General features: G+C 36.0%; 1 protein-coding gene across 1 annotated transcript in view; it reads left to right on the top strand.

The window, feature by feature from the left end:
- The window catches only part of RNGTT (RNA guanylyltransferase and 5'-phosphatase), a 174,664-nt gene that overhangs the window by 8,079 nt on the left and 151,273 nt on the right, over window positions 1-15,312 (top strand). Inside the window, exons 4-7 of the mRNA XM_029962821.1 lie at window positions 335-410; window positions 4,401-4,650; window positions 11,122-11,231; window positions 12,043-12,144. Of these exons, the coding sequence (XP_029818681.1) occupies window positions 335-410; window positions 4,401-4,650; window positions 11,122-11,231; window positions 12,043-12,144 (538 nt within the window). The remainder of the gene's footprint in view (window positions 1-334; window positions 411-4,400; window positions 4,651-11,121; window positions 11,232-12,042; window positions 12,145-15,312) is intronic.

Below are 15,312 nucleotides of genomic sequence, written 5' to 3' on the forward strand. Positions count from 1 at the left end.
TGAATTTGATTGTATTGCCTTTTGATAAACATTTGAGCAGATTTGTGAATCTTATCTATATTAGCCATATTTCAGTTGCATTAAGTTAGTGCTCTTGATTGGGATAAACTGAAGTATCCCATACTCTTGCTGTTGCTAATTTGCAGAAAGAATGTAATAATTTGCCTTTTTAGGCTTATGTGCCTTATGTGGTCTGTGCTGCCATAATGGGAAGGGAAATAACCCTTTAATGTTACAGATGAAGGTGGAAGGATCTGCAACCACACCTGTGCTACTAAATCATGTTTGTTAAAACTGCTTGCAAGTGATTATGCCCTTTTCTTGTCTTGTCTAGGTGTCCATTGTACACATGGTTTCAATAGAACTGGATTTCTGATCTGTGCCTTTTTGGTTGAGAAGTTGGACTGGAGGTAAATTTGAATGTTAATTCCTAGGGATTTGTGGAGAGTGACCAAAGGCATCTTCAGTATGTTTCACTCATTGTCCTGACAGCTATCCTAATGTATTCACTATATATTATTTCAAAATTGCATCATAATCTTGAGCAAACAGCCCATATTAACAGCCCATATTAACGCTTTTCATATCCCTTGGTACTTAGCCTGTTGCAGTCAAGCAAGGTCTGGTAGGTCAAAAGTCAGCTGTACCTGCTGTGTGTGGGCTTTTAGTAGTGCACTTATTGTATTGTGTCTCTTTTGTGTGACATGTCCCACAGTTGGAGTAAGAATGTAGAGTTCAGAGATGCCTGTAAGGTTATTTCCCTTTTTCATCTTTTTTGTGTAGGTTTGCATGTAGGGTTTTTTTTTTAAATTATTTTTTGGAATCTGAAGAGATTAGATAGAGCAACGTACTTGCTTCTGAAAGATCAGGGGCAGGCAAAGTCCTTGTGTCCAGCTTGTTTTTTGACCAAAGTCTACAGCATGCTTCTATGCAGACTCACCTGTTTTTTCTGTCTTTCAAAAATGTTGATACCTTTGTATAGAATATTTAGGTTTTTCAAACAACAGTAGCGTAAAAAAGCAGAACAATGCCTGTACCATGCTGGTGGACATAACTTTTGTGTGTTTGATAGGATTCACGAAACACTATATCCTTGTTGACAGCTTCCTGTGAAAGTCATGTTTCTTAACAAGCCCCTTAAGCATTCTGATGATATTTCTTGTGTGTGGTCCTTTAAGGGAAGAAAATTCTGCACCTGTTGCAGCTTCTTCTTATGACTGGACATTCAGTTATTTGGTTCTTGGCATGCACATTCAAACTGTTTGCAAAGAACTGGATCATTTCTATCTGTTACTAAACTTGGAATGAAGACATTGGAGTAATGGAGACAGAACACTGTTAGTAGTGGCTAGCTGAATCTTTGTAGGATCCCAGCTGAGTCTGGGGAGTAGACACAAACGCAGAAATCTTTATAGTATGGTTCTAGCTTTTATTATGAACTAGCAAATTTGGATGCTTTTAATCTAACAATTTAAAAGCAGCATGCAATAATTAAAATTGGTCCTTCGTTCTGAAGAGGAAATGCACTTGAATCTGTTTGAATCTCCTGCTTTTATGCAATCTCTATTTTTCAAACCTCTGTGGAAAAAGCCTTAAAACTCAACTTTTTTTTTTTTTGCTTCAGGTAGTTTATTGTATCAAGTTTGTTTATCTCTATCAGATTTTTTTGACATAACATCCAGATATGACCTGGTAGGGAAAAAAGTCTACAGGAAAAGAAAGAATTTTGGCAAGGTGGTAATTAATGCTGAGCATTGTATCAAGATAAATCTAATTTGCTGTATCATTTTTTTAATATAAGGCACTGTTATTTGTTGATGAGGAATGAATACAGATTGATTCCTCATCAAAAAATAACAGTGCCTTATTTTAAGATACGATGTAGGAGTGTTGCTGATGTATTGTAAATACTGAGGTGTATTTTATAGTTAGTTTTAAGAAAGGTTACCCAGCCTGAAAGCTCTGCAGCTAGTGATCAGAAACCTTACTTGATTCGATTTTCAACAACTCATTTTACCCAAAGACTGCTGTGTTTCTAGAACTTGGAAAATTGTTTTCTTTCAGCTAGATTTCTGTACTTGAAATCAGTTCCACCTCTTCTGGCTTTCATTACTGTCTTTTCCAGAAGATTATAGAGTTCCTCTCATATCATCATGGACAAATCTGAGCATCTTTCAGACTCCATCCCTTTTGGTTTGTTTTGTGCTCTCAGTCCTATTTATTACAGAAGATGTGAAATAATCTAAGATAGCAAAATTAAAAATGTCTTGTGAGTAAGAAATTAGGAGTCTTAGAAAACAGAACAAGGAAGAAAGCTCCTTCTAAACTGACCATCTGATAGTCTTACTCTGGAAAATGTTTTATTTTCTCCTCTTATCAAAGACCAGAGTGAATCAATTACTGGTTCTAAGGCAGTGTTTCTGTCTATTCTGGGAATTTTGCCTCATAAAATTTTAGGCTCCTTCCCATACTTTACAGGTCAGACAAAAAATTGCATTTTAAATTTAATTTCTCTTTTCCATTTCAGTCATATGTTTTCCTTGTTCCAGTGGCAGGTTATTTTCTTACCTGAAAAAAAAAAATCTTTTCACATCATGTAGTATGTGTTTTGTTCCAGTTTTAAGATATGTGCTTGTCAAGAGGCCTGACCAGGGACATCTACCTTTTGTGATTTTTTCCTCTCTTTTATTTAGCAAGATTTCTAAATGTTGATCCATGAAGCATTACTGCTCTGCACAGCCATAATAAATGGAAGAGAATTACGTCTAATGCGTTCTGTTAAACATTTACATAGGATCTATGGAAATAGCAACAATAAACCCCTTGTGCTGTGCTTGCTATTGTATATTTTGAGTTTTCCTGTTGGCTGGTAANCCCAAAGACTGCTGTGTTTCTAGAACTTGGAAAATTGTTTTCTTTCAGCTAGATTTCTGTACTTGAAATCAGTTCCACCTCTTCTGGCTTTCATTGCTGTCTTTTCCAGAAGATTATAGAGTTCCTCTCATATCATCATGGACAAATCTGAGCATTTTTCAGACTCCATCCCTTTTGGTTTGTTTTGTGCTCTCAGTCCTATTCATTACAGAAGATGTGAAATAATCTAAGATAGCAAAGTAAAAAATGTCTTGTGAGTAAGAAATTAGGAGTCTTAGAAAACAGAACGAGGAAGAAAGCTCCTTCTAAACTGACCATCTGATAGTCTTACTCTGGAAAATGTTTTATTTTCTCCTCTTATCAAAGACTAGAGTGAATCAATTACTGGTTCTAAGGCAGTGTTTCTGTCTATTCTGGGAATTTTACCTCATAAAATTTTAGGCTCCTTCGCATACTTTACAGGTCAGACAAAAAATTGCGTTTTAAATTTAATTTCTCTTTTCCATTTCAGTCATATGTTTTTCTTGTTCCAGTGGCAGGTTATTTTCTTACCTGAAAAAAAAAAATCTTTTCACAGCATGTAGTATGTGTTTTGTTCCAGTTTTAAGATATGTGCTTGTCAAGAGGCCTGACCAGGGACATCTATCTTTTGTGATTTTTTCCTCTCTTTTATTTAGCAAGATTTCTAAATGTTGATCCATGAAGCATTACTGCTCTGCACAGCCATAATAAATGAAAGAGAATTACGTCTAATGCGTTCTGTTAAACATTTACATAGGATCTATGGAAATAGCAACAATAAACCCCTTGTGCTGTGCTTACTGTTGTATATTTTCAGAGTTTTCCTGTTGGCTGGTAAAGGTGCTTGACTTTTAGTTTTGGTTTCTAATTTTTTTGTGATCCAGTCTTCAGTTTATTAGAGCACTTAAAAATTAAGTGTTAACTGCATAGTAAAAGGGTTCTGAATGACAGTGTTTTTGTGAGAAACTTCTGGAAAGAGAAGTAATTTTAAAAGATTAGGATGGTTTTTCCCAGTATGGTGGCAAAACCTCTAATGAGAGGAAAGAATTCTTAGGGGGGAAAATGTAGCCATATTTGAATTTGGACATTTATGTTTTTCTTCGTTACATTTGTTGATATTTTTCTTTGGTCTTTTTTTGTCTTCATTCAGTCTTGAAGTACATATCTGTGTGTCACCCATTCCTTCTCTGTAGTAATAATAAAAGTTTTACTTAGCTGACCAGCAGACCACTGTGGGTTACAATGAGGAGTTGAAGCAGTGTGAGCTGCAGTTACTTCTGAGAACAAACATATGCAGTGCCTACAGAGTTATGCAGAATCTTGTGCAAAAGCAACTGTTACCAGACTGATCTAAGCATGATGTTTTGAATATAATGGATGTTTCTGCAATTACCACTTTGGAACTTGTTTTCTCAGTCCCAATAAATCTTATGTTTGGTAAGGCATGACATGACTAAAACATGTAAATTAAGCATCCAGAGTGATTTTCAATTTTTATTTGACAGTATCGAGGCTGCAGTGGCTACTTTTGCTCAGGCTAGACCACCAGGTATTTATAAAGGTGACTATTTGAAGGAATTATTTCGTCGTTACGGCGATGAAGATGATGCACCATCACCACCAGAGCTACCAGAATGGTGCTTTGATGAAGATGAAGAGGAGGATGATGATAATGGTAAAACTGGAGGCCAAGAGTCAGAACCTGGATCATCAAGCTCTTCCTTTGGGAAGAGGAGAAAAGAACGCCTAAAACTGGTAATTTTGATTTGGAATTTAGTATTTTAATTGCTAAACATAATTTCATAACCTCGTACTCATCAGTTACTAATACTCATTTGCTTGTGCAAATGGGGACTGGAAGTATTGTTTTCTAACTGGGAAAAACTGGTAGAGCCATTGGAAGCTTTCTTATGTTTCCTATACGAACCTTGAACTTTAACGTTCAACACTTCAACTGTTCCAGTTGTACAAGTTTCTAAAATAACAATTTTTTTTAAAGTTTGAATTGAGATATTAAAAGCTCTTTTTAATTATTCAGTTTGTCTTTAGAGATTAAGTGTTACTGGGGTTGTATGGAAACAGCTCTTAATTATTTTTTGTAGCCATGTGGACGAAATTCAGAATTTTTTTAATTCAGTGCTCATTTTGGTAAGTATTCTTACTGTTGGAAATTTTATAGGATTGAGAATTAGATTAGCAAAAAGCAATATGACCTTAAAAATCTCAAGGCTTGAGCTTTGAAATATTTTGTTCAAAGCTGTTTTAACTGTATAAGAAAGAAGGCTGATCGCTTTTTTGACTTTTGCATAATTCTAATGAAATAAATTACTCTAGTTACTGTAGTATGGAACTAATACTCAAGTACAAAGAGTATATTTTGTATCATCTGAAGATTAATGGTTCAGTTCTCTTTAAATTCCTGACTCTCTTTTTTATTTGCAAATAGATTGTTTCTGAGTGCAGAAATATTCTTTTTTTTTTTTTTCCGCATAATACTGAATTATTTTACTTGTGCTGAGATGTATTTGTTTGCAAACACTTGGAAATCCTCATATTGAAATATGCTGCAAAAATGCATTTTGTTGTTACTGCAGCTGATCAATGTGGTTTACAGATGGAATGTGGAAAATATTAGCCTGAAAGGAATACAAAATCCAATCTAAAGAAGCAAGATGGACTTTGAAAACTTTCAAATTGTCCCTCAGCTGGAATAAAAAATTTCCCACACTGTAAAAAGCCATAGTAAAAGTATGTTCAGGGGTATGGCCATTGCCTCCATTAGCCTTGCAGTAAAGCATTGATATCTAAAAATTTTTTTTGGGCTGGAACCTCAAAGCTGTTTTTTTGATGTGCCTTTTGATGCATTAGAAACTTGAGTGTTATGATGAATTCTAATGACAGTCACTTTTCATCAAGTATGAAACTCAACCAGTCTGTTTAACAGGAGTGATACTGGCTTCCCAGGCTCTTTTTTGTCTGCCACCATAGTTTTTTTGAAAGCTGGAAGCTAAATTATACGAATAAGCATATTAATAATTAAAAGTTAATTGTGATTTAGAGAATTTATGAAAGAAAGAATCATCTAGTTAATATGCATATTCGTATAATTGAGTTTTGCAGCTCTGAAGGAACATTCTTTGACATGAAGAGGAGGAGCGGGCAGAATTCTTTACCATGGTTCTTGGCTGGCAGATTGGACTGCTTCTTAACTCAGTAGAGATGGATACAGTCTATTTGTGATTCCCTGTAAATATGTGATCTACAGGGGGAGAGATTATCAGGTAAATACCTCTTGCTCAGGTATTCTTATTTTACTGTCTAAAGGGCTAAATTTTCAGCATTGTGTTGATTTCCTGCAGCAAATGTTTTCAACTTTCTGATTTGTTTCTTTCTCTAAACACTTACGGGTAGACAGAGTCAAACTAGAGGTAGCTGTAGTGATAGCAATGTTCTGAATTTTTTTCATTTTGACTCAAATCTTTGTGGAGACAGAAGAAAAGTTTAGCAGTAGAGGAGGAGACACCTCCCAGGTGTCTCACTAGGATAATGAATAGTTAGAAGCGACTGCTAGCTGGCCTATGAAGTTAGCATGCTGTCCACTTCAGAAACTTTACTGTGAGAAACTTTACTGCAACATCCTTCAGTAAAACTTCTATTTTGATGTCAAAAAATCTTGACATTCTTTCCTGCATTACAGAAAGTGTGGGAACCATTAGAACATAAAGCTATTACAGTTTGCTTTGTCATTGCCTGAACATAGTTGACAGGTGCCAAGAAAGCTGTTTGCTGCAGTCTGAGGTGCTGCACAGGAAATCCTAACACTTTTGACTTTGTCAGTGCATGCTGTAATGCTCGTAGCATCGAGGCAACATTGGTAATTGATACTTAGAATCTCACTTCAGGAAAAAATACTTGATTTTGCAAATAGGACAAAGAGCTGTAATTCTGAGCCAGAGCCTTTGAACTTTTCATGTGTCAAATGCAACTTTTAGTGTTTATTAAGGAATGCCATCTCTTCTAGTCCCATGTCAATGGCATATTACAGCATGTAATATGTAGTGCTTCTAAAATGGATGGAGGCATCTTAAACAGTCTGGAAGGGATGGTGGCTGTTAATGATTTTCCTCATGATTTTGAGTACCTGTGTCTTGTGGTCATGTGTGAGACAGAGGGAAATGATTAAACTGATTTGATACAGCAAGGATAATATTTATTATTTAACTAGCAAGTTACCTTGATTCTAAATATTAGTACCCTTGGGTTTTTTTCTACCTAACCTGCTTTTTTTTGCAAAGTTTAACTCCTGAACTTATTTTTCTGCCCATGGGCATCTTGATGGATATGGGAAAAAGATTATATTTTGGTTTTGCGACACCATTTTATGTACTTGAATATGAGTATCCTTTCATTCTCCACACTAAATGCTAATTTGTTCACTTTTTCCCTGTAGTCCATACCTTTTGTACTTCCAACCTTTGTTGTCATTCTTTGTATTCTGTCATGTTGAAACATGTTTTTTTGAGACTGTGTTGCCTATAATTGAACACAAGCCTGTAGCCGAGGCCATCCTAGTAGGGCTTAATAGGGAGAAGATAATTTCATATGTCTTAAGGCTAAATACTTCTGTTTATATATCTCAACATAATTGCCTTTTACTAGACAGAACAATACTAATTCAGCTTTTGGTCTCTCGATGCCTCCGTATCTTTTTCTCTAATTATCTACCAATTTGAATTTGTATAATTTCTTAGCCTTTATTAAGTGTAGAACTTCATTTATACTGAACTGCATAGTGTTGTTTTCAGCCCATTCTTAAAATTAAGGGTAACAATGAATTCTTAAGCTACCATCACAGTCTATATCCCTGTTACTAAAGTCACAGATGTCACAAAAATAAGAATATGCTACTAGGAAGTTTAGGGGAAATAAATTAATTATCTTATAGCTAAACCAGACCTTGCAGATTCTTCTCAATATAGCCCTTCCTTTTTGTTAATGAAATGCTAACTCCTTTGAACCTGGTTTTGAAACAGTCGCTTGTCTGTTTTATAGAAGTTACATCTATCCCGTGTTTTCTGAGTTACCTCTATGAGGACAAGACAAGCAAACAAAAGACAAACCAAGACAAATGCAAGCAATTCCAGTTCTGCAAAGCCTGTTTCATCACCAAAACCAAATGATTAGTTGAACACCTTTGTTACTGAGTCACAGTGTGTTTTGTTATGTCTTTTTTGTTTGTACATGCCTAGAGGTAGTTACTGTGATTTGGTCCTGTATTTTGGTATTAAATCTAAGCTGATTAATGTAGCACCCTGTCTCTCACATCCTTTCTTTTAGAAGATATCTCTTCCTGACACATTTTGGAATGTTTCTTGTTTTCTGGAAGGCAATCTCTGAGCATATTGGCGCTCGATCAAGTCTGAGTAGCTGGTGATAGCCACTGGGTTCAGGAAGGTGTGGGGCTGTTCCCACTCACCCACTCCTCCAGATGGTGTTTAGGATCTGAACCAACACAAGATGATACACAATGCACTTCTTCTTCAGATGAAGTGATGGGTGGAGAAATACAGTGGCAAGTGGGGCAAACTTGATTAGTACAGATGGTATGAAGGTTGTGCAGAGTGTAGCTACTAAGTGCATGTAGTTTCCTTGGATCCTTTAGGGATTATAACTTTTGGTTTAGTAGCATTGCTGAGGACTCGAGTTGCTCCTGGGGGTCTGAGTGCTCTGGCACATCTGCACCATGTTTTCCCATGTCCTGTTTTCATAGGAGTTGTTAGCTGAACAGTGGTGCAGAAATTGCATGGGTCTGGCTCAGTTATAGGACCTTATCCAAGGAATGTCCTCATGCAACCTGGAGTGTGAAGTTAGCTGAGCACGAATACCAAGTGACTCACCTTGTTTTCGTAGCACTGTGCCTTAGCTAGTGATTATACTTGGAGCAGATAATCTGCAAGAGACACTTACAAATGGCAGGCATGAATTTTGTGTTTATGACTCTTCTGGAAAATCTTTTCTGTTCCTGGCCTTTTGCTTTAATCTTAACAGTCGTAGTGCCATTGCACTCTGCCATTATTGGCAGAAGTAAGGCATGACCATCTTTCCTTTCTTTCATGGTGCTCTTAACCACTTACCAGAATTCAGACAATGTGCTGGCCAGGCACGAGTAGCTGTCTGCCTCCCTCGCCCACTCACCTATGTGCTGATGCCCACATGGATAATATGGGCTGAGCGACGCACTGAAAGTCTGGGGAGCTCAGGGTAATTAAGGTTATGAACTAGTATATTTCTTTAGGATGTACTGCTCTCAGAATACCATTTGGTGATGTGACTGAGCTGATCTTAACTAAATGCAGGCTGTACTGAAAACTGTGGTCCTCCTTTCCCCGCACTCCTTGCATTCCTTCTGTTTCCCTTGTGCTGGCACTAGTGCTGAGTCATCCCATGGTGAGTTAGTTTAGGATACTAATTTGGCAGAAAATTACTAATTTATGATGTTATTTTTGCTAAATTAGTTCCTAGACTTGCTCAGGAGTAGAACAGATGACTGCCACAGCGTGTGGAAAGGAAAGGGGGCAAAAAGGTTCCTTTCATCAGTAGTATGCAGCTGGATTTGTTAAGGCTAGGTTCAGGCATTTTAGAGAACAGACACAAAATAATTGTACCTTCATTTGCAGGATTCATAGCTCAACAATGAAAAGTCATGGTTTGATCTCCTTAGTCTGCATTGAAAATTTATTTGAGATGCTGTTGAAATAACTCTGGTTGATTTGGGATCTCAGTAGAAATCTTTAATTTTGTAGCTTTGTAGACGTGATGGCTTTAATGTGTTCTGTTATGCAGGATTTGTTTTTATTCCATTTGACATCAAACTTTCTGGAATATACAAGTTATTTTAGAGTTTTATTTTCAGTATTCTGTTTTGATTTTTACTTAGCCTCTTCTATGGCATTCATGATAACAACTCCACTTTAGTAATCTGGTTTAGATTGAGAATAAAATTCTGCAAATATATTTTCACACAAATATTTTGTTACAGACCTGCTGTTTATATTTTTCTTTTGTGAAGAAGGTTGTCCTAGCTCAACTGAGAACCATTTAAGTTTGCTGCTGCATAAGTACTTTCATTCTTTCAGTTGTTTTCCCTATAGCGTAAGCTTGAGCTTTGAGACGTGCGATGTGGTAGATCACCCAGGAGGAGATGAAATATGTGTAGTTGAACTTCTTGTACTGGAATTGCCATCTAGGTCTGATAAAATTAACATAACTATTTGAAAATGTGCATCTCAAAGATTTGAAAGGAGAAAAGTAGGACTTAACTTCTTCATCTGCTGACATACTTGTTTTAAAAAAAAATGAACCCCCTTGTGTCTAAAGATGTTTCCCAGTGACTTTAATTCACTAATTACTAAGCTACTTATGTTTATCTCACATCTCTACTGTTACTGAGCAGCTCTTTCATTCCATGAATCAGGGCAAACATGGAATTGTTAATCTTGAAATACTATTTATATATTAAGAAATTTTATTTAACATTTCATAGGTCAATTGTTTCCTTAGTTCCCGGTTTACTTATTTTGGGCCATACCTTTTGACATACTTTAAAGAGGTGTTACGAAGGCTTCTACTAGAAAGAATTTTGTGACCCTTAATGTACAGTGATTTGCTCCGGGCTTACGATACTGCTTAGTGTTTAGGTTCAGATTCTTATCCACAAATACATGTCTCACCCTATCTTATTATTATATAATACTTTGTGTACTAAGGATGATTAATTTAATCCCTGCAAATTCTATATGTGACCAATTTACTATTAAATACCTGATACTAGTGTTCTTTATTTTTAAATAACAACATTTTAGTTACAAATGAAAAGTAAGTCAAATTGATGCTGTAGTTTGATGTGGGAGCTTCCTTGAGAGTATTAGCTAAATAGTGTAAACATTTAAGTACTATCTATCCCTTACTATTTACCTCCTTTTTTTTTTTTTAATTATTTTTCCCCCCATAAATAACTCAGTTACTGGGTTTATAGTATGGCTCACCTGTGAGTTTGCTGGCAAAGCTCAGCTGACGTATCTTGCTATTAGGGGTAAATATTTAAGGAATATTTAAACTAGTACTGCTCGAGAGGGTTGTAAAAACAGACTTAATCTTGTATTGACATATTCTGATCTGCTTTTATGAAGGCTTAAATACTAATTGTTTTTCTTTTAATTTATTTAGGGTGCAATTTTCTTGGAAGGAATAACAGTTAAATATGTGACCCAAGTGACAACGCAACCAAAGTTAGGAGGAATTCAGCAAAAATGTCAGCAATTCTGTGGATGGGAAGGGTATGAAAACTTAGAACTTGTTTATTTACACTATCTAGAAATAAGTGTTATGTTTTGCAGAAGGACACAGCTCATTGTAAAAATGAGAAAAAACATGACCATTTTTGAATGGGTTGTTTCTAAAATAAAGGAAGCCTCAAACACACTTGGCAATGAAACAGTCTTGCATTGTACTATGAAATGGAATGATCGACTGTTAATGTTAAGAAACAAGATTCTAGAATTGCTTTTCCATTGAGATAACAAAACGTGTTCAGATGAATTATTGCTGTGCAAATTCCAGATGTAGCCTAGACCAGGCATTTGTGTAAAATTTAGTGCTTGCTCAAGCAGCAGATTTATTTGTACAACTGGTATTTCACCTCGAGGTATTGAGATATTGTACTCATTTTTATAGCCAACTTGAATTTGTGTCTAATGTTAATTAGAATGTTGGCTTTAATGTCTCATATTCTGAGCTTCTCCTTTCCGAAGTTGATGAGCCGGTGAGTTGCTCACAGTGCTTCCTAACTTTCCGATGCTTTTATTTCTTCTAGTGCCAGTAATTTTGAATTCAGATATCTTTTCCTCCAAAGTTAATACTTTGAAGTTCCACATAATTCAGTGTTTTGTCATAAGCAAATATCCTTTTTCTTATCAGATAGGCATTTAATTTCTCATGCAAAATACTTTTTTGGAGGAGATGTTCTAACTTAGATTTAACCTTGCAACAAGCCTGATACAAGATGTGATTTCAGTGTAATGTAAAAAATGTATTGCCTTGTGTGAGTATTTATTGCAGAACGTTAATAAACATGGTTCTTTTTTTTAGGTCTGGATTCCCTGGAGCGCAGCCTGTTTCCATGGACAAGCAAAATATTAAATTTTTGGAGCAGAAGCCGTACAAAGTTAGCTGGAAAGCAGACGGCACTCGGTAAGTTAATTTTAAATGAAAAAGAAACACACAGTAAATTGGGTAGACAGTTTGTGTTTTCTCAGGAAAGTGAATTTGCTTGTACAGAGGACAAAGCATAACAAAAAAACTGGCTTCAGAGATGAATTTTTTTTTTCTGTCTTGATACGCAACATTTGCTGAAGTTTGAGGCCAAGTTTCTTTTAGCAGCTGTTCTACAGACTGACTGTTAAATGTAATTCTTCTCTCTAACCCTTGCTTGTCTGTCATCCAGGACTTGCCACCAAGGTCTTAGAATAATCTTAAATAGCAGTAAGAGTTTGTTAAGCTGAAGACTTTATTTATGAAAGCTAAATTAAAACTTCTGATTGATCCTTCAGAATCTGGCTAGTAGTGGAAATTTCATAGGGTTTTTTTATTCATACTGTGATCCTTTGTTCAAACTCGTAGTTCATGTCAGCTAAAGAGTCGATAGTTTTATCTTGCCTCACCCATTCTCTTACGATCATTGTAGAAGTGCCTTTTGTTTAATAACAAACTACAACCTGATTGGTTGTCCTGACTGGACATCTTCTAAAGGTTTTCATCTACTCTTTTGTTATCTTTAGTAATAGAGTGGAGTATCCTAGACATTGAAAATCATGGAAAATATGGGGAATTGGGTGTCTTACGAAAATTACCAAGTGGCTCCACATGGAGTCAGTCACGATTCAGCACAGTTCAGCCAGAATTAAGCTGTCTCCTATAAAAAACCCCCCAAGCAACCCTTCAAATATCTCTCCTCTGTGGTGTTTGTGCTTCAAGGGTTTATTATCTTGGGCAGAGTATGGTGTGAAAAGACAAAGTAAACTTGCACTCAGTATGGCATAAGAAATGGATGGGAATATCTGGCTTCTTACATTGGCTGGTTGTGTACACAAGCACTTGGGTAATGCAGTACAGGCGTTTCCGGGCTGGGAAGTTACAGCAATGCGGTGTTGGGAGATCAAGGCATATCCTTAGAGGAGTACAAGGCATTCAAAAGCTGCTGAGCCTGAACAACTAAACTCAGCCAACTTAAATGGACCTGAAGAGTCTTGCTTTGTCATATCCTATGTTATCTATTTGGAAAATTTTGGAGTATTCTCATTTTCTTACTCAAACATATGGATGTGATGCCTATATTCTGAGTACTGAAGCAGTTATATAGAAAATAGTAGGGCACCTGGAAAACTGCCTTTTGTGAAAGAAATTAAAATGTACATGTAATTTCTTTTAGAAATTTTCAGTATTTTGAACATTCTATCCTGTGGTTTAGAATGGTGACAAAACAGAATGGATGAAGAATAAAACCGAGGGAACTAAATAGTCATTTTAGTTTCTTTTGAAAACATAATAACCTGTAGTTAATTGTGGAGATACATAGACTGATAGATATATTCAGAGAAGAAAATGGACCTACAAAGATTCAGTGTCAGTGAAATTGAGCTGAAGTAATGAGAGAGATTAAAGATGAAAACCTGAGCTATTATTTGGATATTTAGACACTGTACATGGTATGTACCCGAATCAACAATGAAAAATGACTGTGATAGTTTTTACATTGGACATGCTTCTGATTATTTAGTTGTTCTTCAACGATCTAGACTCCATATGCAATTAAACAGATCTTCATTAATTATTCTGAAAGCTTGTGTTGACAGGCGTGACCTTCCTGAATTTAATATTAAGACATCAGTTAGTGAGACCCATTTATGGATCCCCTGCTTCCTTTTGTCTGGAGATGAAGCCCCTGTCATCAGAGATCTCTGAAGCTGTTCTGTTAACTGTGGCTTAGGTGCAGCAGTCTAGACTTTGCCTATTAGAATATTATTAGGCTGGCATGCGGGTTTTTTCTTTTTTGGTTGGTTTGTTTTGTTCTCTCTCTTTGCTGCTGTTTCATTGACTTGATTGGACTTACAGAAAAGCAGATGCATAACTAATAACTTTCTATTATGCTTTCTCACTGAAATAAAACACCGTCATCTCAGTTAATAGCAATATTTGCTCAACTTAGCCAAACTTCTTAAATTTCATTGTTGCTAAATACCTGAATTTTATTCCTGCAGCAGTAGTTTTCTCTAGAGGTTTCATGACTGAAGCCTTTATCTGTACATTGTCTTAACTGGTACGCAGTGGCAGTAATTTCTTTGAGGACTTTTCTACAAAGGCATTTGCTATTCCTAGATTTCAACTTGAGCTGAAGTTTCACCCTTCTGGTTTAAGAGCTGTGTTGTTGTTTTTGTTGTTGAGGTGATGGGGTTTTCTGTGGTTTTTTTTCCAATGTTGTTTGGCTGTTTTTTTTCAGTTGGTAGAACAGTTCATGTTTTCTTGATTTCTTAGCGTTGTTATATTTTTCTACCCATAATTTTATAAAAATAGAAAGTATTTCCCTAAATAAAAGAGCATTATTTATCATCTTATGTTGACTAAACATTGCGAAATAGATTAGAATTACTGTCAAATACTTCAACCGTAAAATATTTTGGAGAAATTTACTGGAGCGTGTTGGAGCCCTGAGTTTGAAGTCCTTTGACTTATCCTTACTTAGTCTGTCCTGATTTGAAGAGTTTGTGCCTATGCTGTGATCTTGCTTGTTTTGTATCTGGTTTCCAGGGCCCTTGTTCCATACGCATCAGCAGGGCACACCTCCTTGTTCTTGCTCCAGCTTTCCTTCTGGAGCATGTTTGCCCCAAAAGGAAAAATGCAGCGTGAACAAATACTTCTCCCCTCCTGTTTATAACTGCCTATATGTAAAGATGTGTCCATTTGCATCTCAGGTTTAGAGAAGTGAACTTTAAATTAAAAGATCTGTGAAGCTCGTTTAGCATTGACACTCTTTGGTAGAATATTTCCTTTGTACCAGCTATTTGGGTGTACGTAAATACTGTATGCAAAGTCACCGTGTTTTGGGAAAAACCACCTCTAAAATCATATTGCTTTAAATTATTATTATTAAAAATTAAAAAAAAAAGTCACTGAGTTCTGCAGCTATTCTGTCTGGTTTGGTGTAATTTCTGTCCTGTATATTTATTGGAACAGTTGTCAAACCTCTGGTGTCTTATAAATAATCTTAATGCTAATCTATCCATAAGGTACAGAAATCCAAAGGGCAAATTTCTGACTACTAAAATCATGCCTTTTGGCTTTGTTGAGATGAAATATACGTTG

Source organism: Manacus vitellinus, unplaced genomic scaffold (genome assembly GCF_001715985.3).
Source record: "Manacus vitellinus isolate BGI_N305 unplaced genomic scaffold, ASM171598v3 scaffold_4_pilon, whole genome shotgun sequence".
NCBI classification, from domain to species: domain Eukaryota; kingdom Metazoa; phylum Chordata; class Aves; order Passeriformes; family Pipridae; genus Manacus; species Manacus vitellinus.